Source organism: Micropterus salmoides, unplaced genomic scaffold (assembly GCF_014851395.1).
Source record: "Micropterus salmoides isolate LMB-PRFRI ecotype aquatic unplaced genomic scaffold, ASM1485139v1 Ms_hic_scaffold_18, whole genome shotgun sequence".
Classification (NCBI taxonomy): Eukaryota; Metazoa; Chordata; class Actinopteri; order Centrarchiformes; family Centrarchidae; genus Micropterus; species Micropterus salmoides.
The window spans coordinates 12,954,394-12,981,396 of record NW_024040928.1 but is presented as its reverse complement, the minus strand read 5'-3'; the positions used below and the strand labels follow the sequence as shown (position 1 = coordinate 12,981,396).

Sequence of the window (27,003 nt, the reverse complement as noted above, 5' to 3'; positions counted from 1 at the left end):
GGTGCTACTATCTCTGGCATGGCCTAAGGGCACTGACGTACTGCCACGAGTGCCAGCAATGCTCACGGGCGGTACCAGCCTAGCAAACATGATTACCGCACTGCCGCTTTCAGCCGAGCAACAGCCAGTGGAGACAATGAAGTATCACTCCAATTACGAAGCCAAATGTGATTAAAAAAAAGTGAGTGCATGTGTGCTTAAATGTGTTTGTTCATGCATATTTGTGGGAAAAATCTTTCCAACTAACAAAAGATTTGAAAATATACCCTGCTCACACATTGAAAGGCCTTTGGTTGCCTTGAAGAGAGATGAGAGAAAGTGGCACTTTGTCTGAAACGAGTCTCGCTCTCAATCTTTTACAAGATTAATTAACTGATCCCTTGGATGTACACTCGCTTAAGAGCGTGCGTGTGTGCTCGTCTGCGCATGCGTATTTGCTTGGTCAGAGCCTGCCAAATGTCGGGTGTGCACACCTGACTACCTGCGCTGACAATAGCCCACGGCTGCGCGAATATATTTACACATTCATTAACAAGATCGGGCCATTAATAAGTCAGTCAGGAAACTTAATGAATGGCCACTCAGTGGTTGGTTACACTGGGGAGGGGGAAGAAAGCAGACTGAGCCACGCATGCCGCACCTGCAAACATACACGTGAAAACACCTAGCATGCTTGAACCCAGATACTGTACATACTGTGCACTGAACATTAATGCAAATATGCAGATGATTTTTGAACACTTACAAGCACTTATGCGTTGGCGTGTTGGTTTTACATTTACATAGACAAACAAACAAATGTATCTCCATTAGTAAGACTTAAAAATCCAGGATCAAGGTACTTTCATTTATGAATAACCTCCTAAAGTACAGTACCGCAATCTGCAGAATGTTTTTTTCAAATCACTTCTGAAGACCTGTTCCCACACATTCAATTTAAAAGGATCTAATGTTCTCTTTCTGCTAATGATTTTTTTTTATCATGGTGTGATGCTATAGTTTTATGCAGGTGATCCTAAACTGGAGATGTATCCCACCCAAAGCCTCTCCTTGTGTTTTTAAATGAACATTGATTCCATGTATTTTGTCAAGTGTGATTATTAAGTGCAAACGTCAGTCTTTTCAGAAAGGTCAACACGGATTACATTACACACAGCTACAAACTGAAAGGAAACACATCATTTGGAAGTTTCTGGTTTCGTGTTAAGTACACAGCGCACATATTTATATTCAAATGTAGATGCACCACTGCCATTTTGAATCAGATTTTGCGAGATCACACATTTGTTTACTTGTACTGGCTCTATAAATAACCTAGCTAACTGTCTGCAAAGGTCTTCAAAAATTCAGTGTCAGCATCAACTTTAGCAGCAAAGCAATAAACAGACGTTAAGTACACCGCCTTTTTTGATAGCTCCATATTGTTACATAATGGGAATGTATATGTCAGCATTCACATGTTTCATGATGGGATGAGTGGGTAATTTATCTATCCTCTTAGCATCTTCACTACCCCATTTCTACTTTCCACTTATCTTTTCCCTCCACCCATCAATTTCTAGTACATTTTCAAAGTTTATGGCAGAGCATTTGATGTTATGACCTTGGAGAAAAGAAAAAAAAATCTGTAGCCTCCTTCAGATCAAGTACCAGTGTTCTATTTTATTTTATTTTTTAGAGTGCTTGGAATTAAAGTTGTTTCTCAACTAACGTATACTTAACATCTCTAAAATTTGCACTATAATGAGTGGAGGGCTGATGAGTCATGGTTGCTTGTAAATGTGTGAGCGCATCTGTGCACATTACCTCTCTGTCTTTGAGAACAGCCTGAGTTCTGTAGAGCAGCAGAAGACGAACGTCACTGTCCCGGAGGCTGAAGTTACTCTCCAGGATCTGCAGCACGTCGATCCGAGGCCGCACAGGTAGTGACGCGTCACTGCAGAATGGATGCAACCAAGCCAGGAGGTCATCAGAAGTCACTGTGCTGTCGCTAAGAGAGAGAGAGAGGATGGTGAGAAGGACAGCAGTCAGACAGGCCCAGTGAGGCAGCGATAGAGACAGATAGAGAGGAAAGGTTCAGAAGTTCTACTAAAATAAACTAATTCCCACTAAAAGTGGGAAGGAGCCGAATTTAAGTTTTTTTTTTTTCTTTCACAGGCTGAAAAATTTAATAAACTTGCCAAGAAAAATGTTCACCACCAGAAAAATTATGTTTTTTTTTATCCGAAACACAGATGCCAACCTGGCAGGAATGCCATTTTTATGTGTAAAAAAATGTAATACAGACATCCAAACAAATCAAAAGACAACATTCCAAATTACAGCTATTAAAACTATTAGTCAACTAGTAAATTTGTTGACTGACAGAAAGGTCATCAGTCATCACTTTTTTAGGGCAAAAAAAGACAAACAATTCACTGGTTTCAGCTTCTGAAATGTGAGGATCTTATTAAATTGCATCTGTTTGCCTTTCAGGCAGCTGGTTGGACCACACAATAAATCTGAAGCAGTTAACTTGGGCTTTAGGAAACTGTGATGGGCATTTGTCACCATTTTCTAACATTTTATAGCGATTAATGGAAGAAAAAATGTTTGTTGCAGCCTTAATCCAGACAACAAAAGAAACAGAAGCTTAGATCACATCACTTTGTGCAGAACTACACTGGCAGGCAGCAAATTAGCAGTCATTTTGTCCCAGATCCATTATTTAACTTTGATTTGTTTGGCTGATGGTCACAAAAGAGCTGACCAGCGTAAAACAGCCGCCATCAAAATGTTGTCACCACAATAAAGCTACCAGACAGGTTGGCAGGTGCCTCGTGTTGATTCAAATATTAAACAGACATTTTACTGGCATTTGACACTCAGCAGGTGTTAATGAATGGAGCTGAGAAGAGGCAGAGAGAGCATGAAAAAGAGAAACATCTTTGAATGTGTGATTCATGTATGACTCAAAAGCACAATTTTGGATCAAGTACACATGCTTGGGATTGAATTACCTGACATTCTGCTCTACGAGGATGATTTACTTTAAGGATAGCAATTAATTTCATCGATAGAAGGTTTCAACAAACATAGTAAGACAATGGTGTGTGTGTGTGTGTGCATATACGCGTGTGTGCGTGTGTGTGACTAGATACAGATGACCTACCCAGTCTGGACATTGTTGTGCACAGCAGTCACCATGGCTTCCAGGACCCTGAGGGGTTGTGGGTAATTTGTCAGGGCGCCTGGGTCTTCGCTGAAAAACAAACCACATCCCCACAATCATCTTATACAAACGCTAATTAAGATAAGGTTTCAAAATTACCACAATACAGAGGGACAACAACAAAAAAAAAAATCAAAGGCTTTCTTCTCAGGGACAGTGTTAGTTCAAAACATATCTGGCAGCGATTAAATGTTTGAAGCAAACGCAGCTTTGTAAAAATTAACCATCATCAAATTATGTAAAGTCCCGGAGACATGAAGCAACAGCAAAACATTTAAACCCATCTCCAACGTAACAAGCTCACAAGCTCTGTGAGTGTGCCGGTAAAACGCACCAGAATATTTAATCATCACAACGCTGATAAGGGGCGTTTAGAGGCTTCTCTTTTCAAATGAGGTGTAAATGAGATAGATCTAATGGTACATATTAGTAGGTGAGCTTAAAAAATGGGTGATATGTGACCTTTTCTGCAGAGTCATTATTGTATTTCCTAGTGTGGGTTCTGCTGCAGTTTGTGTGTGTCTGTACTGTATGTCGCAAGAGGAGGGCGGGGGGGGGGGTGATTTCCCCTGACTCAACTCCCAACTTCTTTGCTGCTTTGCTCATCATGTACACAAACATGCCACGGCCCATGCACACAAACACACACACACACACATGGGTACATGCATGCACAAAACATACAAACGATCTGGCAAAAGGTGGAAAGACAACGCAGCATTTTCTTTATTGCATTTCACCACTTCCACTTTCTCCTCAAAGACACACAAACACAGAATAGTTATGACAGATACAAAAGATGGCCATTAGTGTGAGGCTCAGGTATGCCTGCTGTGCCAGACTGAAGGCTTCGAGAGAGCCAAAAACAAGACCGGCTCATTCATACCTGCCAAACACAATGCCTCAAGAAAGACCCTGCAATGACGGACACACACACGCGTGTGCATACACAGTCACTTTGAGTCATACTTGAATGCATTAAGGGATATTCATATGCAAGAGCACAAAGTCACACGTTCAAGGGAAAGAACACCTCCAGTGAATTCATAAGGCAACCATCACACAGAACACACACACATTGACACAATTTCTGTGTGTGTATGTGTGTGTGTGTGCTGCTGTGGGAGCAGAGTGAGACCTGGAGGGGAACAGCTGTATTAGGCTGCATTAATTATAAGAAGATAATGAATCAGAGAAAAGGGGTAGAGCGCGCGCATGCAAGAAAGAGTGTGTGTATGTGAGTGTTCATTGGGGATAGTGTCTGCACGTCTGCTTAACTACTGCCTGCGCGTGTAAGTATTTTCTGGTATGTGCGTAAATTGCAGGTGCCATCTATCTCCACCATGCACCATTGAGCAGCCATAAAGAAGCAGGAAATGAGGCAGGAATATAATCAAGGCGATTGGCACTCATTTATCAAGCCAATCAGATGTCCCGATGATATCTGGCCCTGTCAGTAAAACCTTGCTCCTTGGTCTGTCAGTATTAGCACACACGGTTCTTAGGCCATAAAGGACAGACCAAACCACAACTCTAAAAATAAGCCTTCCTTTTAATACATGTGTTAAATCAAAGCAACTTCCTACTTTGTGTTTAGTTTCCTGTCTCTTCATACCATCAATGATCACACTACTTCAAACAATATCCAAATATTTTCCATGGCTTCAACATCTAGCAGCTCTGCAGACGTGTCGGGGTGAATCATCTCTCCCTTCCATTTGAATGCAGGGAGCAGGAAGACACCGATAAAATGCTGTGAGTCCATCTCCCATTGGCAGCTACAATAGATTCAATTCAACACTTCAGGCATTTGTTTTGACAGTGTTTTTCCCACCAACATGTTGAACCCAAACTGGATCAATATGCAGTATATTTTCAGATAACAACCAACAGAGATCAGGCAGTAGGTGGCCGTCAATATTTTTGAATATACATCATACAACCGACTTGAGTGGATATTGATACAGCTCTTAATCTGACTCGTTTTAAAAATACATATAGTTTTACATACATATGTATATAATCTTACCGGACAGGTATGACGGGGGTTCGTGTAGATGATAATGTTGTTTGACAAGGCGCAACACTGAATATAAAAGAGATGAGGATAAGGAAAAAGGGAAATACATGTACTGACCTGAAAACTAGATTTTTCTTCCTGCCTTCATTAGTTTTGTCACAAGGGGACGGTATCTTCGATAGCACACAGTGCACAAGCCTACAACTGTGTCATTTTCTCAGCAATGTCCTATTATTATTAAACAATTTCTGGACAACTCAGGGCTTACAGGGGGCCACACATTTTTTTTTTATAACCCAATGAAGAGAAAACGTGATATCCACAAAAACAAATACTAGGTGCAGAGGCAGCTGGTGTCGGGGTGTAGAATATAAAGTGTTCTGACTCCTGAAGCAGCATGTGTTTTGTGGTTTTAGCCAAATGATGGTGAAGAATTTGGTAACTATTAGAAAATACAACTGCAGTGGTTTCGCAATACAGCGTTAAGCCAGCTTCTTTGTATAGTGTATAAAGGAAATACATTTTGTGGTTTAGAATTATCAAACCTATGACATTCTAGAGCCCTAAAAGCCTGGTGCGCTTGTACCATGGCACATTGCTATTATAATGGAGGATGAAAGGCACATTATAAAAACAATCAATTGAGAGAGGGGGGGGAATGAACAAAAGTGTGGACGTGATATAAAAACCATCTCTGATCATGAAGCCTGACGTTATTCTGCAGCTCTGTGGTTTCTCAGTGAGGTGTCTGAACAACACTACAGACTGGAGTCTGTTAACATACAGACAGACGCTGTCTCTTCAATAAAACGTCTTGATCCTCTCTGCGCTGCATTATTAGAAACTATGACAAACCGGTCATGGGTCACATCTCTCTCTCTTCCACTGGTTTCTTTATTTTGTGTTTTATTGCTGTATGAGTGTTTTCTTTAACGATTTACTTTCATGAATCAAGAGGTTGCTGTCAGTCATTTGAAATGTTTCCATGTCCGCATTAGTCACAGCAAGTATCGTGGAGCACTTAAGCAGCAAAACAAAAAAGTTCTTGTTATAAACTTGACATGACAGGACAGAGGAAACTCTCCAGAGGAAACAGAATTCAACTTTTAGCTTCTGAAATAATTTTGACCCTCTGATAGAGCTCAGGATTGATCAGGAGGATGGCTGCTTTACTCCAGTTTCATTATATGAAACGGGACTGTGTGTGAGACATTTTGGATGTGTAGAAGAACACAGAACATGAATTACCATTAGTTCCTGACCGATCCTGCGCCCCTAAAATAACAAACAACAATGAAATACTGTGCCATTCACTTTAGACCTGTTTTTCTTGGGGTCAACGGCGCAATTGCTTTCTGAATGACAATAATGAAAAATGACAACTGCGTCAGTTGGAAACTAGCAATAATACTTGCATTGCGCTTTGTGCTGGGTGCAAGATAACCCCCCCCCCGACTCACAAGTTAAATTATGTTAAAATTTGGTGAATGGATAACATTGTTTAAATAAGACTTTACTTCATTACTGTGTAATACTGTACTTTGAAGGCGCTGGTAAGTTAATTATTGAACTTTAGAGAAAGCCAGTCCAGCAGTTTCCCCCTGCTTCCAGTCTTTACACTAAGCTAATCGCCTCCTGGCTCCCGCTCCATATTTAGGGCACCGACATGAGAGTGTTATCGATTTTCTCATCCAAATCTTGGCCAAAGTAAGCCAAAAAGTGTATTTTCCAAAATGCTAAATAACTCCTTCAACTGTACAGCCAAGATTATCTGTGCCATTATGCATGTTCTCAATGGGAAGATTGTGTACATTTGTATTGACAAGATTTTACTCGACTGTACCACCTCAGAGTCTGTGCTGTGTGTTGAGTTTGTGTTTTCTATTGTGTATATGAAGAAAGAGTGCAAACAGATGGAAGGAGAGAGAAAATACCTGAGTGCAGCCACTACTCTCTCCATTGCATCCTGAAGCACCGTTTTAACAGACAGGTCCAGGGGACCAACAGCCACGTGCAGAAGCTCTCCAATGCGCTCCAGAGGCTGCCCATCAGTTGCCATGGTGACCGCCAGCTCATGTACTTTTGACCTCTCCGATCGGGACAAATCATAAAGTTGACTGTAACGCTGGAATATAGAAACCAAATTGTGATTAGAATGTATGGGAGTGCAGACATTTTTCACTTATCATGGGAAAAAGGACAGAAATAAAGATAAGTATATGAGGTGACAGATTAATTAACAATGGAGAAGTTCACAATTCAAAAATAGAGACAAACAAATAATTAGTTGACAGAAAAAAGAGACACGCAAAAAGCAAGATTTCAGAGATAGAAACTGAAGAGAAAAAGAAAAGCAGAGAGAGACAAAAGCGTGGTGTAGGAAGGACAAAGTTTAGTGAGTGAAGTCTGTTGAGTGCTTTGCTCTCTTCAAGTATTAACCCAGAGGGCGGCACTGGCCTGAACCTGCTAACCCTCTCTACTGTCCTGCTCGATTTTTGCTTGTTTTTCTCCGTTCCAATAATGGGTGAGAATCACAACCTGGAGAGTCGGAAATGGTATTTGGTTGGTTTATTGTGTGAGTCAGTCAGTCAGTCGGTGTGTGTTTTTACAAAGCTGTGTGAATATTAAGGAAAAAGACAATTGAAATTGTAACTATTTGTTCATCTTAAAATCATTTAAGCAGAAATAATCTTTAAATTCCAAATTACACTGAATACTACTGGTATTTTCTCACACTTGTTGGAGAAACAAATGGGGGCTTGTCTAAAGGTTAGTGCAGTAAAACTTGTTTGGTGCATCAGGGTGCGTGGTGTCACTGCACTGCTGATTAGTCATTTGGTCCAGCTGTGTGCTGGTTTTGTGCTTTGTCTTGGGAGATGCATTATGTGTTGGGTTTTCAGGAAGCCGTACTGGCAGACTGGTATACATTTTTTTTATGCTGATCAGAGGGTACGTGTAACTGTGTTTTTGATATGCTTTGTACAGGCATTCCCCGTTTGGGTTGCATCACTTTGGTGTTTTCATAGAGTTGTGGTGACATGGTTAGTGTCAGCTGTTTTTGGACAAGCTGTCTAGGGGGGCACATCCGTGTGATGTTGTGGGGTGCCTGCATGCAGGCTGCACCACAAATCCGCAAGTTTTTCGTGCATAAATACCCACCACAAGCCGCATGAAGACTAGGGGGAAATGTTCCTGTGTGTGGGTTGTGCGTGTCTGCAGTTAACGTTACCATCTGGTTACGTTAAGTTGAAGTTATGGCTTCTTTGTCTTCGTTTTTTGGTGCGCCTATGGTGGCATTTACCAGTGGCTTTAAGAGGGAGCAACCAGTCAGAACACAGAGCATTATGGTGTTAGTGAGTGGTAAGGATGACATTAAAAATGTTACCTTGTCATCTTTGGTTGAGCAAGTAAACTTGCTGTGGCAGAGCCTGTTTCTGTGCTGGTGTTACCAACACGGACAGTTGAAACTGTAAATCAGTGCTTTGTCTAATCTTAAATGATGTACTACAAAAAATTTTTAAACCCTGTGTATCTTAGTATCTTTTGGTTTATTGTAGATTTTGGTCTGGTTGGAACTAAAACATTGGCACTTGAAGTAAATCATCCAGGTTAGCGTCTGACTTGGCGGGTTGGCCTGCTAGTTTTGGTAATATCTAAACGCTTGGCTCATGCTTTGTTTGGTTAGTATGAGTTTGGTTGTAGCTTTATTTCCTTGTGCTGTCTGTCTTGGGACGGCTTGGTTGGCTAGTGAGCCTTTGTTTGGAGGAAACTTTGGTGTGATACTTTGGTTTAGCGCATTTGTGATGGTTCCAGTTTTGTATGTATATGGTTGCTGGAATTTTGGTATATTATGTCTAGCAGAAGGCCAACTTGTTCGTTTGGGATGAGCATCGGGTACTCATTTTCATGTGAACTTTGGGTCAGGGCTTTGCCCTCAACTTTCCAGTTGTCAGTATTCCTCATTTTGTGTTCTGCAAAACCGGATCTGTTGGTATAGTTTGGACATGAAGTAGCCTATGTCAAAAACAAGGACAATGTGGTGGTGGATGCTCTGTCTTGTGCCCCAGCTGAGTTGTGTAATTTTATCTCTGGTTTACTTGTGGTCAACCAGACTGTTAGTTCTGTAATGTTTTGGTTGTTTTTATTGTGTACTTGTAGGAAGTAGGTTTGGGGTTCCCCTTCTGGGGTGACACCCTGTGGAGTCGTGTGGGTGTGGCCAATCTCTATCCCTTGCAGGTGAAGAGCTGAGACTGATTGCAGTAACTCTGGGCACTCTGCCCTGTAGAGTATCTCTAACTCGGTCTTCCCATTCTGCAGGAGGCTGCTGTTGAGACCAGGTCAGACCTCCCTGCAGGCCGGCTCCCCGTTCAGTTTGGTTTTCTTTGATTTTAGACTTCATAATTTGGTTAATCTTGGTTTAAATAAACATATTTTGTTAAACTTCTACCATGGTGTGTCTCCCTTTTGTTTGTGACCTTTTAAGTCAGGTCATAACAAATGGCTGAGATACAGGACTTCCGAGGCAACTCCGCAGTAAATGGAATGGTATCAATGGGCAAATACAAGTCTGCCGATATGCAGTCACAGAAGGGAAAACCTGGGGATGTGACAGGTTTTGAAGAAGCTAGATGCACATTAATGTTAGTAACGCACATTTTTGCCTTCCCAAAGAAAATACAGGAAACAAAGGAAAGCTGTTGCTGTAACGTGCATCGTTTTGTTACATAGGTTTGACATTGTTTGTTTGATTTGGAAAAGGCTTACGATCTTTGCACCCGATACATTCAGTGGGAGGTGTTGGAAGAGAGAGTTCTTCGACCTCCTGTGCACTCTGAGCAGTACATTGACATTCCTGGCATTACATCAAGCACAATCAGCGTTGGCATTGGACTGGGATGCCCTTTGTCACCTCTCCTGTAATATTCACTGACAAGATATTTAGGACAGGGTATTGATATTCATATGATATTCATGATATATGGCCTTCATATATTCATGATATAGGATTTTCATATTATATTCACTGGCAGAATATCAACGCCTAGCTGAAGATTGTAGAGTGGCTGGTTGGGTAACATTAGATTGTGACAGAACTGTGCTACAAAACTAAGCTTTCAATGCTTTGTTGCATTGTGATGATCACAAGATTAGGATACTGACTTAGAGAGATTAAGGGTACAAGTGCGAGATATGAGTCTTTTCCGCATGCTGGCTGGTTTTACGAAAAGTAGCTTGGTTTGGGCATCTAGTAGGGGTGCCCCTTGGCTACTTCCTTTCAACTGTGTTGTAGGAATAAACTGCTAAGAGAAAACTCTAGGGCAGACCTAGGACACGAAGGAAGAATTAGAGGAAGGTTGTGGGGAAAGGGCCATTTGGGCCAGTCTGTGTGTCCCTGTCAAAGGATGGAACAATTGATGGCTGCATGGATATTTGCCTGCTGAAATATAGGTTAAGATGTCAACCATTAATTTCAATGTCCCCATTTTGTATCACGCCAGTGGAGCTTTGTTGCATGTCATTCTCCATCCCTCTCTTACGTCATTTCCTGTCATCTTTCTACAGTCTCTATCAAATAAAAAAAAATGCCTTGCATGCTACAGCCTTATGAAACCTAATCATGGGCATGGTTTTTATGCTGTACAGTATTTTTCATTGTACATGATATCAAAACATCGAAGGTTAAATACAGGACTGTGCTAACTTGTATAGTAATTTGTCCACAGCAAAATGTTATCTTTTTCACAGCTATTCTTTGGTATGTAATTTGCTGTCCTCATGGTACGTCAAGGCACCTGTGGTGGATTCATCTACAAATAAACTAATATTCCCAGGAGCTGGTTACGTACACTTGATAAATGACCACAGTATTGCCAAACAAAGCCTACAGGGCTCCTCCTATCTATCTTTATCTACCTATCTGCCCTTTTCCTGGTTCTTATATCCTTCTTATCTATCTCCAAAGATCCAATTGCTTCCTTCACCAGTAGAAAGGAAGTTACAATGTAGAGGTTGTGTGTGTGCATGGGCTAAATAAAACCGGCTAAATATTATAAACTAGCACGGTGTGGGAGTCAGAAATGACCGGTTTTCATGGATATCTCATAGCTTGCCACATCATAACGTCCCCTCTCTCTAGCCACACATACATTTTGTGTATACACACGCACCCACCCATCTACCAACAGAGAGGTGACAGTGGAGTAAGTCCGTGTGACTTTGCTTAATGAGATACAGCATGGTGTCCATCCTGCATATACGACCATGTGGAAGGGCTCATTTGAAACAGCAGCACATAGATTTACATTAATATACCCTTGACTGGTCCCGGTAAGGCTGGGAAGAGCTTAGTCGAGCAGAACCAGCCCGGGAATATACAGCACACACAAACACAGGTGACCCCATGAACAGTCAAGGGAAGAGGACGTCAGCGATCAAGTGTGTGCGCAAGTGTATACATGTCCCAAAGGTTGTGACTGAGTCTTAATCAAAAGCGTTTCGAGACAGACTATTGAGTCAATTTGCCTGTTAATTAACAAGAAGAAAGACACACACATTAAACACATCTCTCTTGCAGATGGACATTACAGTGTGTCATCATAAAGTAGTAGGTGATTAGCTTTATCCAAAGAAATAATTCTGCCCTTTCAGTAATAAAAAAACAACACATTATCATCATTTCTTCCATGGTCTGTAGACTTAAATAGTTCAAAAATATATTCTAAAATTCATCCAGATAATAAAGCTAAGTCTATTTTTTTTTAAGGTGAGCAAGCAAAGGCACTTTTTTGAAAGGGAACTTTTAGACTTGCCAAGAAAAGTTGAACCTATGACTTTTCTTGCCAAGCCTAAAAGTTCCCTTTCATGCAATTTCTATGAGTTTCCTACAGAAATCCACCAGATTTAGCTGCATATAATTCACAATGCCTTAGTATTTTAACTTAAGACATTGAACTGATCACTCAAGATATATGCTAAAGCACGGCCATGAGTCACTGCAGCAAGCAATCTGGGCATCTACTGTATGTCCACACTAGTTGACATTTACCTTAACAATGGAAAAATCTCTATTGGTCTTTGTGTGTTCTTTTAACTGATCATTTAACACACATTTACAGACTTGTACTCTTGATGAAATGAAAATGGCTTTAGTGTCTGGCAGATGGGGTCTACCTGCTGGCTGTCTTTGAGTGACAGTATGAAGGCATGGCTCAGGGTATCCAGGTGGGCTTGTGATTGCTGCAGGTGTGCTAGAGCCTCATCAAAAGTCATCCCTGCTGGGTCTGTCCCTTCCTGCTCCCCAGTACCATCGCCTCCTCTCTTCTTGCTCTTCTCGCCCAGCTGGCGCAGGGCTTTGGTGGCTCGCTTTATCACCTCCGACCTCGCCTGGATGCTCAGCTGGAGATGGAACAGGACGGAAGGAAGGAACAGAATGAGGATTGGGTTGGGGGTGGGGGTCAAATTGAACAAAGAGAGGGAAAGAGGTCCACAAGTTATGTATGTTAATTTCAAACTTAAGAGAAGCAGGTATAACCCCAATTTATCTGCCCCAAAATACCATCAGTAATTTGAGTAGCATGTGTGTACGTGTGTGAGAGGAGTGTGTAAGTGAGAGAGACCATAGCTGCCAGCCTGGTGTAACTGATTCGATTCAGTGAGAACAGGTTAACCATTCATGGAGAGAAGAGAGGGCCTTTTGGCTGTCGGAGGTTTCACACACTTTCATGGAAGCACACAGACCCACACTTACATTAACACCACAAAGACACTTAAAAATCATTGAGCTAAGTCAGCCACACACTCAGACAAATGCTATTCATACTTCTGCATTTGCTAGATTTTGCTACTCAGAAGGACAGCTCTTTTCTCTGCCAGGGCAGGATGATCACTCAAATGGAGTTTCCTGACAAACCTCAAAATTTCTTTTGAGGGTAAGTGAGTATGCATATGTGTGTGAAAGTGTACAAACAGGCTGGAGGTTGAGCAAGGGAGGATGCTCCCACCAAAGATGCTAAAGATGTAAGATGATAAATACTTCTTGTATAATACTACTTGGGGGGTGCCAACACTCTGTTTCCCTTCAAAATATATGTCCAGTAGGAGGTCATCTCTCTCATCTCTAGGCCTTGTGGGATGGGGAGGCGGGGGGCAATGGGCTTGTGAAAGGTCAGATGCATTCCTAACAGTGAGAAAGGTCAAGAATTCCCCTTTGAGGGTTCAAAAAGGACAGGAAAAAAAGGAAAGAGGAGCAGGGTGAGAGAAGAGAGAGCAGACAGTGGGTTTCTGAGAGGTAATCTGCATGTTAAAAAGCACAGTGTGAACAGTGCCTGCTGGGAATTGGAGTTTAATTGGCTCTGATGTATAGAGGGATCAATCAGCTCTAGTGGAGTCATAAGGAAAGAGAGGGTACATATGACAAAAGTGGAAGAAAAGGGAAGGTCTGGGGGGTGGCAGTGTGCCAGAATGAAAAAAAAGGCTAGTATTGATAAGGTGTGCCTAGGCACTTTAAGTCCTCTGCAGGACAATTTTTCAGAGTGCTGTAATTATGTAGCTGACATTTCTTGTGCAATTTTATAATTTCTTTTATAAATCACGACCGGTATGTGATTTGAGGTGACAGAGTGTGAATGTGAACAGAATAATGTATTCAAAATTAGGAAAGGGCTTTTGATGTTACAAAAATTGAACAGGGGGGGGCTCTGTACTCTGAAGAGAGTGAGGAATATGACAGTTTGATGTGGTGATTAGAAATCCCCACCATCCCTCCTTTTAGACAATATGAATCCTGTCTGGGTGGCTGCCTAGAACCAACCACAGTACCTTCTGGGCTGCAATTTCAAATTGTCTGTCTGCCCAACTCCCACCAGTTCCTGTCTGAGATGGTAATAAAAAATAGATCCTCCTTCACACTGTACTTTGTTACACTCTTTTCTGTCTGGCATTCAGTAATTCATGTGAAAAAGATGGCTAGACTTCAAGAAAAAACTAAAATTTAAAAAATGCAAACATCACTATTGTTTGACCATATTTAGGCTTACATGTTTGACTGCATCAGGTGAGAAGGTGATGCTATCCAGGAAGTGGACAGCGTCAGCGGGCACCAGCCTGTCCAAGTATTTGGCACAGGTGTCATACGCATGGAGGTAGTCTTGATCGCTCTGTGGGGGTCTCTTCAGCAACTGGGGGTCTCCCTTCCAAAACAGCTTCTGCAGCCATACTGCATGGACTGCACTGGGGGAGACTGTTGCCCCTCCACCACCCAGCACAGGCAGCCGATTAGCAAGCTTGGAGATGGACAGTACGTTCTGACTGGTCAGAACTGGCTGCAGAGCGGCCAGCGGATCCAACAATTCATCAGTCAGATTTCGGTAGTTCAAACCTGCAAATGAGATAGTTTATTATTCAGAAACATGACTTGGCAAAGGGTCCGATTCGCCCCTCCCGACAATCGCTGGGGCGTTCCAGAACTAAGGCAAGTCGTAACCGATTACCAGCCCAAATGATCATGCATTGTGAGAGGTTTATAGACATAATCCTAAGGTTGCAGACTGCATATTTACGTGCCTCCAATCAGAAACCTGCAACAGCCAATGAGAGTGAGGTGACTGGGAAGCGTCACCAACGTGTTGCGTATTTGCTCGCACTATAGTATGTATAAACCATGCTAATTCCTCCCTCTAAGCCATGAGTTCATCTGTTCATCCACAGTTGTATTTTCTTTTTTTAATTTTTTACTGCAAAACATAGCACACACAAGTGCAACGAGCTGACGACAACAGTCTGCCTCCATGTTTGTTTATGTCTTAAGTCAAGTTTGATAACGCTGGTTTCGGTGAGATTCCAAGTCCCCACAACCGCTTCCATGAAATCATTTATTATAAAGTGTGTGGTCCTGTGTCTTGACAGAATCACCTGGAATGTGCTCTCTTATGATTAAAGTATACACAATCGGATGAATTCATTCATTACGTCTGTGGTATCCCAACTTTTAAAAATCGGTTAAGATTTAAAAATCCTCTAGTGTGCATTAGGCATTAGCACATAAATATTTACTTACCAAGGCACAATATAATAGTCACATCGTGGGAGCCCAATATTCAAACTATTATGGTATATCTAACACTTCACAGTTCACAAAGTGGAACTTTACAAGAGAGGCCTGTTTGAAGGTACATCCTAGACTGCAGTAGTTGCATATGGTATGTACAAACCATGCAGCACTTGCAGGATAATTACGATGATTTAATTTGCAGAGGTTGTTCGATATTCCATTACATGGCACAAATGCACAAAAGAGTAAAAGATTGATGTGAACAACAAAGATTGCGTGTGACCTGCCGGTGAAAGCGTGCTGTCTGTCGGTGTCTGCACGCAAAGGTGTACGGTTTGTCTGTGTGCATCATATCTTCTACCACTGCAGTACTCAGTGTATGTGTGTGTGTGTGTGTGAGAGAGAAAGAGAGCGAGTGGCATGCTCTTGGTCTCCAGCGCTATAAGACAGACACATTACTGTGGCAACACCACAGCCTGTCTGGGCTTTAAATATTTAACACTGGTCTGTCTGTGGGGAAGGCTCTGTCAACGTTGCTCGGAATCCCTCGCACACATAAAACAGCGCACACACACAACTTTCAGACAGACCCAGACAGACACAGATAAGAGTTACTTGCTTACACATGTCCTCTCTTTCTGTCTCTCCCCTGCCTCACCCACTCTTTCTGTCTCTTCCACACCCAAGCAGCATCTCATCCCCCTCCTCAGGAGAGCCCACTCAGACAGTCACCTGGTACTGTCTGAAATTATGATGAATATTGGACACACACCACCTGTCCCCTGCAATGTCTGGATGCCTCGAAAGCGAGTGTGTGTGTGTGTGTGAGAGCTTGCGTGTGTGCCCTGGAGACACCGCAACAGCCTGTGCGTCAAATTTGCTATAAGAGTGTGAATGCGTGGGGTAGGTTTTAATAGTGCGCGTGAACATGTGTGTCTGTGAGAGAGATACAGAGAGTGTTAGTTTGTAAGTGTTAATGTGACAAAGTCAGTGTAAGTGACAGCACACGAGTACTAATCCCTTTGGTGAAGTACATATCCATGTACAGTATGGGCCAGATTTACTATCATCCCGAATAAAGAGTACTAAATAGCATGTGCATTCTAAAATATTGCATGTGTAACTGTAGTACATGTTATTGTGTAGATGACAACAGGTTCAAACACAATGGAGGTGGCAGTATTAAAATGAGGGTTTTGCATGTTTCAATGGCTTCCGCCACGGATAGTAGGGAGGGAAAGCAGCCACTGGGTAAAAACGTTGTTTTATTTAGTGCGTCCTGAGTATGTGAAAATCATACGGACCTGCCCATCCTGCCTGCTTGGGACAGCACACCAGAAAAACGCGCTGTGAACAGTTGGTGATCGTTCCCTCTGGCTGGATGAATTTTACACGTGATCCATGCACTACTGCAGCTGGGAGCTCTCTGCAGCGCACACTGCGCGTGGAAATGCAGAGTTGCAAGAAGTTTGGGCATGGCAGGTATTGCGTGACTCCTTTTTTTAAAACTGGCTCCAAATCAGCCCTTAGGTCAGCCAACAGTTCCAATATGGCATGGCTGGAGAGGAGCAATGTGCGCGTTATATGTTCCTCTGTCATGCCATATTATTGACACAAAAACCCTTTCTCAATTCTATTCAATTAAAATTTGCTTTATTGGCATGACTGTTAATACAACAGTTTTGCCAAAGTTTCAAGGAAAACCCCCAAAACAATTCAATTCATATAGTTCAAGGAATAAATAAAATAAAATTATATAATATCCAATATTTTTAATTTCTCCACATCTTCTATCATTACAGCTGTGTCTCCTCACAGCAATAACAGCAGCCATCTCTGCACAACACTTGGCAGTTTGCACTTTCCTTTCAAACGTATTTAATACAGAGGCTGTTGCACTCACATGAAATTGCGTTTAGACTTGTTAGATCACATTGCGTGTAGTAAATAAATGCATTTGCATGTTACCCTCCCATTACTTTACACAATAAAATTGAAACGCCCCAAATAGCACATTCATTAAGGCAAAAGTAGTAAATGAACAACAGGTGCTATCTTGCACTTTTTAAACACGTCATTCTCCGTGCACTATGTTCGTAGATCAGCTTACATGTTAATTTGCTGGTGATATCAAGTTTGCACACATTTTTACTCATGCAAACCTTTAGTAAATCAGGCCCTATGTATGAGTACTAATGTGTATCTATTAGTTTTACTTTTGCTGCAGTTGTGCAAAGATAGTTTGCTCAACCCCTCCCCTGAGCAGCAATTGTCAAACCACAGCTTATCAACAGCAACTTGGTGTTGCGGTCCCGTTGAACTTTGGCTTTCTCCTAATCTTGAAGTGGTGTGCATGCGGCTCTAGTAAGAGTAAATGCTGCCCTTTTCTCATTTGTTCCATTTATAGTTTTGTCACTTAACTCCCAGCTGCTATAGATTCATTTTGCAGAAGACATTTTGACTTGTCAAAGCATGGAAAGCACAAGAAATCATTAATTAATACTATCAATGATGGCTGCATTCCATTGAGGCCAGTCAGTTCCAGGGCTCTGTTACTGTCCATGCCCACTCACTGACATGGCTCACTGCGACACTCAACGGAATGGAGTCATCGTTAATGTTACTATTCAAAATATATGCTGTGAAAAATCGCTGGATATATCAACGTAAAAATGTTTTGGCTCTGATGGGTTCACACCAAGCGGGAAGCTTCCGGTCTACAATATGAAGCCAATGCGGAAGTCCCTGAAACCTGCATTCTATTGAAAATCCAGCAGGGGGCGACTCTTCTGTTTGCAAAAAGAAGTCCGGCTCCATTAGAAATAATGGGAAAATTACCCTACTTCTCAGCTGAATAATTACCCCAGTAAACACTTTCCTGATGAGTTTATGGTCTCAGTCGCTAGTTTCACATCTTCTTCAATACAAAATGATGTTCATTTAGTAAATTATGGTCCCATTTATTTTAAAATGGACTACAAAGCAGAGTATGTTTCAGGGCGGGATTATCTATGATTGACAAGTCGTTACCATGGCGACCTGTCAATCAGGCTAGAGCCGACTCGTACCCTCGGCACTGTGTAAATTTAACTAGCACCAAGAGAAAAAAGCCTATTAGGAGTTGGCTGTTCACTTTCTCTGGTGAGTACATTTAGTTTTAAGACTGTTGTTTGCTAGACAAAGTTATCAGCCCTGTTAAAATGACAGTTAACGTGAGTTACAGATGCACCTAGCTAAGCAAGCTAGCTAGCTCCGCACACGGCCTTTAGCTCCGCTGTATCGTCACTTCCGGGCACTTCCTGGTTGCAAAAACTCGACATGGCGGCGCCCTATCGGCCAAACTTGAGGCTTCAAAACAGCAGTTCACAATTCAACGGGTGACGTCACAATGACTACGTCCACTTCTTCTATACGGTCTATGGTTCACACAGCCTACTACAGATTTCTCAAAGCTGGGAACACACTTCCACATTTTCATATGGCCTGACAACACATATCCACCACAGGCATCAGATTAAAAAGATGATCTTCAGTGCAGATTTACATTCAGCCCTAATTAGTTCACAGTTAAGTTAGCTCAACTAGCTTACTTTGTGCTGCAAATTTATGGAACTTGTCAATGCAATGGCAAAGAGAGTGTAACTTCCTTGTTGCTGAAACACATAAGATCAATAGTCTGTATTCACAGTTTTCATTTATCTTTCCAAAACCAAAAACACACGTGCAAAAGTGTAATAAGATAAGGTAAGATGATATTGTTAGCATGTCTGGCTAACTACCTTACTTCCTACAGTATGAGCCAAGTTTTACTTCCCAGGGATACTGGAATACCATTAACTAACTGCATTAGTTTGTGGGGTTTCAGGCTATGTTAAAAAAGCCTTGTTCACGACTTGCACATCCACCGCAGTAGTTCTCCACTGTGTGGGAGTTTGTCCTGGGAGCTATCAGAGTTTAGGGTAATGTTAGCAATTCTGTCCTGCTTTTTATTGGATTTGGGGAAGTTAACACTCCAGAAAACCCTGCCAACATGGGGTGGTGATGACGCAGTGGATAACACCTTTGGTGTGAGAGACTTGGGTTCAATTCCTGACTGTGACATGTCCACCAATGTGTCCCTGAGCAAGACACCTAACCTCTAGTTGCTCCAGAGGCGTGCGACCTCTGACATAAATAGCAATTGTAAGTCGCTTTGGACAAAAGCGTCAGCTAAATGAATAAATATAATGTAACATTAATTAAGTTACAAACAATGCTGTTCTTTATTTTCATGTCTTCTGCATGGATAATCAGCCTGTGAGGATGCACTTTTTGCTTTGGACATGCAGCATTAGCTTCGGTCTTTTAGCATGATGTTATGTATGTAGCCATCTAGTGTGTATTTAAGGCCCCTTTTCCAAGATTCTCATTTAAGTCAGCTGGAGACATTAAGTTAGCTGTTCAACTATCTCACATAGCTAACATTAGCTTAATTAGCTAGCTTGTTACGGCTGATGAAATCTGCATGCAACATTTCAGCTGATCCTGCTATTTTCCACCTTTGTCTGAAATAAATTACTAGTCATTTCAAGTAGTAAATCTGCAACCACTGTTATTGTGGACTGCATATGCGCGGTAGGAGAATGGAAAGCTTGAGCAAAAGTAGCAAATGGGGGTAAGCAAACAGACAGTTGCTAATATAATGATTTGATAAGGTAACGGTGTGTGAGTAAAGATAAATAATAGAAGTGGCAGTGTGGGCTTAAAGTAAAGTACATTTTTGTAAGTTTATGCAGAAGTGCATCAAAGTCTTGATGTGGTTAACTCAAGGGTGTGTGTATGTGATTTGTCTATGTGTGTGTATGTGTGTTAAACAGAGACATGTGTCACCGGCAAAAGCTGTGGTGTTATCAGGAGCAGAGGGAGGAAGTGAGGCGTGAAAACACAGCTGACAACCGGCTGACCTTTACTGAACTTCATCGAGAAGTGACACCACCTCCACCCCGTGCACAACAAAGTTTAAGCACTCTAACCGGATCGCTGAACCAGTGACACACTACAACTTGGACATGCTGTCCTTGGAGAGGATGCTGTCACAGAAATCTAAGTGGAAACAGTATCTCACTGTGATGCTGTTGCTGTTTCAGGAGCTTGGCGTGTTTGGTCGATTGACATCTAATACAGAGGTGGATTTCTTCCTTTCGAAAAATGTGAATAGCTGTGTTTGTTTCAACCCTGTTACTTTTCAATTTTGGAAACTAACATGACTTACGTTGGCTGGTGGAGAAAAAGAAGAAGCAAGTAAGATCAAAAGGACTTGCTAAGGTAGAGATAAAAGATAATATATGTACATATGAAGTATAGGTATGCCAATGGGGGTATTTCATTTGTCACTTGTAGAGGATTTTGCTGGTTTTATCTGGTGCCAGAAATAATGCCACAAATTAATGAGGTTATCCGCAGCAATGTCAACATCTGTGTGTGAGTCATCAGTCATGTCAAGAGGTATTATGCTCAAGTCTTTAACCCTGAACTTGAGTTCTTGACATTAAAGGCTAGGGGCTGATTGTCCACCAATTATAGAGGTGCATTAACCCTTTGGGTGCTTTTGTCAATTCTGTACCATAAGAAATGGTGTTACTCAGTTAGGTTTTCTAGGTCTAATCAGTGCCATTGTTATTCACAAACAAATTAATTCCTTTCTTTCATAAATATATCTCCGGCATAGATGATTGCACAAACAAGGCTGTATATTTCATAAATACGGAGAATTACACACTTTTAAAAGCAACAACAGGCATTTTACACCTGCCTTTTGTCCTTCCTGTAAACCACCTACTTATTGTGTTGCTGTCCCATCTGCATTACAATGACAGAGAAAAAAAGCCTTACCGTTGGCAACAGCTCGAAGCTTCTTGAGCAGTTTGACATGGGAGTTTGGCTTTATGGTGGTGGTGACGTGAGGCTCACACCCTGCAGCATCTAGCAAGGTGTAGTAGTAGAGCAGGCGGCCCAGGTCAGTACCCTCCACTGTGGGCATAACGTACTTGGTCATGTGGCTATAAAAGGCCTGAGGGTTGCACTTTAAAGTATCAAACAGGCCGAGGGACTCGCTCCGGGATTCAATTTCCTTGGTGGAAAGACTGGATGAGGAAGAAGAGGAGGGAAGGAGGGAAGAGAATAAAATCATGAGTGTTTGTGGCTGAATGTTTTTGCCAATTCCACATGGAGCACCATAATCCAAAAAGTTTTCATAGCAATATAAACACACAACAATAATGCCTCCTATCCCAAGTTCAAAGCTTTTACATTTGTTATTGTAAACGCCTGCTGTGTGAGATATGTCTTCTCTAGGAAAAATATCCATTTGCACACAAGATGTGAAACACTTCACAGTAACTTTCTGGCACAGTGATTTGTTTGAAAGACACAAATTAAGATATAAGTTGTTCACATAAACAGCAGTAGACACCATGCCTGAAAAAGATAAGAGAAAACAGCAATACTGACAAAAAACCCAAATCTCATCGACAAAAGAAAATCAAAGGAGGAAGACAACCAGCACTGGAGACTATTTGGTTGCAAAGTAGTATTTGAAAATAGCAGTGCAAAGGCAGCACCAGTGATCTACAGGCTTATCACAAAAGATACAGTCCCTGGAAAAAAAGATGAGGATTTCATAGATTACTACTGAGAATACATCTAAGAACTTGGTCAGCTCAGACATAAAAAGAAGCAAAATGGGGACGAAATGTGAGAAAGGGAAGACAGAGAGAAGAGAGACAGACAAGGAGAAAGAAAAATAATGTGAACGCAACGTGGAAATGCTCGGAGTGCAGAAAATCCGTGTGTGGAAAGCCATTCAGCGATTTGTTCAAGATGCGCACGACTTGTTCACTGCTCTTCTTTTCAAAACCCGCACAACTCAAAGTCAACAGCAGCAGGTGGTCTTGAAGAATAAGAGGAACAGGGAAAAGAACACAAGCACGACACCGGGGAGAGGAGAAGCAGAAAAGAAAAACCTCAGAGAACCGCAAACAAAGGTTAAACAAGGAAAGATACAAAGAATGAAAAAGCAAAGGCACAGGAAAGCTAGTTGCTGGCAGCCACCGAGGGGCTCTGAGCAATCTGTGGCTGCCTGGGAGTGTGTTTGTGTGTGTGCAAGTCTGTTTATCTGTTAGAGCGGGACTACATCAAAGAGGACAATGTTTCCTCTGGGCTCTCCATCAGAGCTAGCTGGGAGGCTCTCGCTAATGAAAAAAATATAGACAGCGGCAGCAGTGTGGAGGCAGCTGACAATAAGCTCAATAATGTAAATAACACTAATCATCCTCTCAACAGCAGCCTGAATAAGACTGGAGTCAACAGAACAAGGAACTCTAAGTAAAGACTCTTTCAGTCACTTTTCCTCTCGTCTCTTTCTTAAGTGCACACACTCTAGGGCAGCCTGAGACCCCAATCAAAGTCTGATGTTTCACTATTTAATCACATTAGCTCCAAAGTGACTGGAAGCACAAAAGCAAGAGAACAATGGCAAGAAAAACAACACCTTGTCCAGGTAGGACTGTTTGAGGGGTGTTAAAGAGTTTTCCTTGGCACAAGCACACAGGCAGAAATACAGACGGCTGTGACAGGCGGATTGTGCCCGGCGTTCACGTCAGGGTCTGCTTTAGCTGAATGAGTCACTGTAGTTCTTCAAAGCCAGGTTGTCATCGCCTCTTTGTCTTTCTTCTCTATCCAGTGACAAAACGTGTTTAGCGCCTCTCTTTACTAAGGCTGTGAGCCCCTCCTCTCTTCTCTTTCAGCAACTCCTCGTCCCACTGACAACTAGGCTACTGCATGCGTGCTTTGCTGCTGCTGCCAGCTCGGCAGTATCTCTCTCAGTACGCAACGCAATTTCCCACTCTATCTTTGTCGTGTGCATGTGGCTGTAATATCAGGAGCTTCTCATTACAATCATTTCTTGTTTGTTTTCAAAAGCTGGAGCAAGGAACCGATTTAAACTGGTGGAATATTCCTCAATGTCTGCGCTGTGCCTATCCTCTCTCATCCCTCTCTCCATCCCCGTCTTACATTACCATATTCTGTTTGTTGTCTCTTCCACATTGCCCAAACAAAAACAGGCTTCTAATATTCTTACATTCAGAGGCATATTTAATTGGAATGGTAATCTGACAGACAGAATTAAACTCTGGGGGCTTTGGCGGACAAGGGATGATTATTCAGCAAGCCATTTATTTATGTAAGCAGTTTTTTTTTGTTTTTCTTTATGATCTATGCTGCTAATTTGTTTACAAAATACTGTCCAGCAGGGGGTTGTAAAATATTTTTTGTGCTGTAGAGTTCAGTATAGGATAATGGCATTTCTAGAGGACAGCGAGAGGCATACATCTGATTCACTTTTTCATTGTGAGGCAATATTCTTCTGCCTATCACACATTTACACACACACACTCCAAACACGCAACACCACGTCCTCACACACCATCTGCAAACACAGACACTAGATCCTTAGGACAGAGTCACATAATAAAGAGCATGTGTAACTCTACAGCCCTACATTTCAAATATATTTTCTGTATGATTTTATATTAAGTATTAAGTATAATTAAGTATGCATAATTGCACATACAAACAAATGCAAAAACACTTTTAAACCATGGGAACATGATACATATTATTTTAAACCTGCAATACTGATTTTTTGCCCCTTTTGGGGGTAACACAAAGCTATGACCACAAAATGACGTATAATCACATTTTAAATTAGCATGGCAAACTTGCTAGCAAACAGTTGTCTATTTACATATCAACAGATACGAAGCAACACCAAAAAATTATTTTGAGTCATTTTTCTGTTCACCTGATCAAACAAAGTACAAAATTCATTCTGCTTTCAGGTCTGTTTTTAGTCTCCAATAGTTCCTGGGGGAAAAATTGACTCTTTCGCAGCTAAATGATCCACTTCACCAGCTGTTCGCTAACTTTGTCTGTCTGCTGTTTGGTGCTGGCCAGCTAGCATATACTGGTTCTATCAGAGCTTTTTACTGAAAACAGCCTTCTGCATCTAGAAAATGCTAATGAGAGCAGCGAGAGTAAAAAAAAAAAACTCAGTAAAACCAAAACAATGACCTGAAACTTGCTGTAAAGCGCCACAGAGCTGAAAGAAACGGCATTTGGGTGGAGGGAAAAGGCAGCACAGCTGGTCAACAGTGGCATGTGGCAGTTAGAAACAGTGGGTTCAATGAGGAGCTGATGTGACTGCTGTGTTTGAAGTGTCAAACCTGATTGCCCCACACCCCATGTATGTAGCCTCTGTTTCATTTCAGCCAAAAATACCATTTTTGCATTACTGAAACAAAGGTTATGCAGTTGTATTTGTCAGTCTACATCCTGTTCTCACTAGTTCCCCCCATGATTCCAAGAAACATGCTTGCAGACATGCTCCAGGTCATGGTCATGCTCCAGGCTTACATTTTGCAGAGTTTCTGTGGACAGCAATTCAGTAATCCCTAAACATCAAAACCAACAGCACTGAACAACTGCAGCTGAACACAGAATGCGGTGTTCCCAACCTGTGTGTAGCAAAAGCACAATCCACAGTCACACTGAATGCCACAAATGTGTTACGCAGGAAAGTTCATCAGCACACTCCAATGAACACATAGCATACATGCACAATACATTAAAATAATGTAAAATAATACAAACAACAGCATTTTTAGTCAGGAGAGAGCTAGACAGCTAGTAGCAAGTCAACATCCTTATGCATATGCCAAAAAGAATCACCTCCTAATAATTCATATTCACATTTTTTAAGTCTAAATACAGAACATGCAACATCATAAGAATGAACAAAACCTACTAAGAAATAAAATAGCTGAGGTGAGTCTGCAGTGACAGGTGGGAGCTAGGAAGGGTGGGGGCGTTGCTGCGGCAGGGGTGACTGTAGTTCTCAATCTTCTTATTACAGTTTGCATGCCACAAGGTCCCTGGAAGGTTAAAGTGACAAATGCCTGGTGCAGCAAAACAGAAGTAAGGTTCAAATGAGGTGGGTTTAATAAAAGGAAATGGCCAATCTCATTTAAGGGCCAATATCTGGATCTTGGCATTACAGAAATCACAGACAGAGAATAATTTGCCTTCTTGAGGTGCTTCCTATTGATCCAGGACATTATTAACTAGGAGCTGAAAGGTTCTTATGAACTGGCAAGGAAGCCAAAAGGTTGACTGTATAGCATGTAACACTGCCAATTTCTGATAGAATTTGAACTTTTATTTGCCAGCTGGGGTCACCAGATGTACAACTGGAAAAGATTTGGTACAGAATTCAAATGAATGAATGAATATCCTCTCCATCTCTGAGGATTACTCATTAGGCTCAATGCAGAACACATCTTGATGATGAGTCAGAAGGGAAGGTGCCAAAAAAAAAAAGACAGCAGAACCGGTCAGCAGCTGCTGGCAGCAGGTAGGAAATGAAATGAGGAGTTCAGAGCTACGTTGTTTGAAATGTCTGAAGTAGTGCTGGGAAAAGATAAAAATTTTTAATCGCAATTAATCGCATTGTCATGCTCAAAATTGAATAATGAGCCACAATCATAATTTCATAACAGGCACCTTTCTGAGCAACAGGTTAACATAACTTCCTTTTTTTTGAACAGGTATCAGCAGAAACATTTTCTTTTATCAGGGAGCAGCATAAACAGTCTATGTTCAGTAGCAAGTGTCCCTGTTAGAGTGAGGTGAAGTGGTCAAGCACAAGGCGTAGCCCCATGAAACTGTCACGGTTGTGCTCGCCTCACGCAAACGCCCGCCACCGAAGTTGAATTGTCTTGAACTGTTTTGTACAGGACGCGCAGTGCAAATCACTGGAAGAGAGACTGTTTACTAAGTAGAAGATCAACAGGAGGGAATTCGCATGGCAGAGCATCCCCGCAAAACTAGATGTAGGCCTATCAGGTAAAGTTATGTAGGCGACAGCTGTGTAGGACACAGAAGCCATTGCCATGGTTACCATGCATAGTACGCCTGCCGTTTACTCGCAAAGCGCTCGTCTCCCCATCTATTCACCTGAGGAGTGCAGAGTAACCCCACGGGGCCATGTGACTACGTTGCGATTTTAAGAAAATTCCTAAGACCGACATCTTCCCCAATACTAATCAGCATGCAGTGTGTAGCTATCAACTTTGCTATGGCGTTTGATCGCTTGTCCTGCTTTTGTTTATCTACTTCTCCCACACGTTGCATCCCCCATAGTCTGCCGAAGCCTCCCTCCGCTGCTTGTTTGGGTGGCTGATTTGCAGGCTGATCAACATCCCACCCCTCCTGTGACCCGTGGTTTGTGTCTGTGTATTCAGAGCCAGTGAGCAACGGTCTTTTAAAATAATAATATTATTAATAAAAACTGCGTTATGGTGCGATAAAATAATTGTCGCCATTAATTAATTAATGCGTTAACGCAATAATAACGTGTTAACGTGCCCAGCCCTAGTCTGAAGTAATGTGAGTTTCATTTATCCTAGACCTACAGCAACAAATCCAGCAAAGCCAGCTGGTGTCAGTGATGGTACAAGCTATGTTGGTGGAAATTTTGCTGGTATTTTGACTTGGGGACATCAAGTGTAAATTAATTTGGATCAGGTGAGACCAAACAAAATATACAAAAAGGAATCTGGATGGATGAGCAACTGGGGGGATAACTATCAAAGCTAAAAAAAAGTACAACTAAACTGGCAGGTGATT

At 41.8% G+C, this 27,003-nt stretch overlaps 1 protein-coding gene across 1 annotated transcript in view; it reads right to left on the bottom strand.

Moving 5' to 3' along the window:
- Positions 1-27,003, bottom strand: part of nbas (NBAS subunit of NRZ tethering complex) — a 198,421-nt gene that overhangs the window by 49,889 nt on the left and 121,529 nt on the right. The window contains exons 44-49 of the mRNA XM_038726982.1: positions 21,151-21,401; positions 14,267-14,607; positions 12,402-12,626; positions 7,166-7,356; positions 3,152-3,241; positions 1,807-1,990 (exon numbers count right to left, since the gene is read on the bottom strand). Of these exons, the coding sequence (XP_038582910.1) occupies positions 1,807-1,990; positions 3,152-3,241; positions 7,166-7,356; positions 12,402-12,626; positions 14,267-14,607; positions 21,151-21,401 (1,282 nt within the window). The remainder of the gene's footprint in view (positions 1-1,806; positions 1,991-3,151; positions 3,242-7,165; positions 7,357-12,401; positions 12,627-14,266; positions 14,608-21,150; positions 21,402-27,003) is intronic.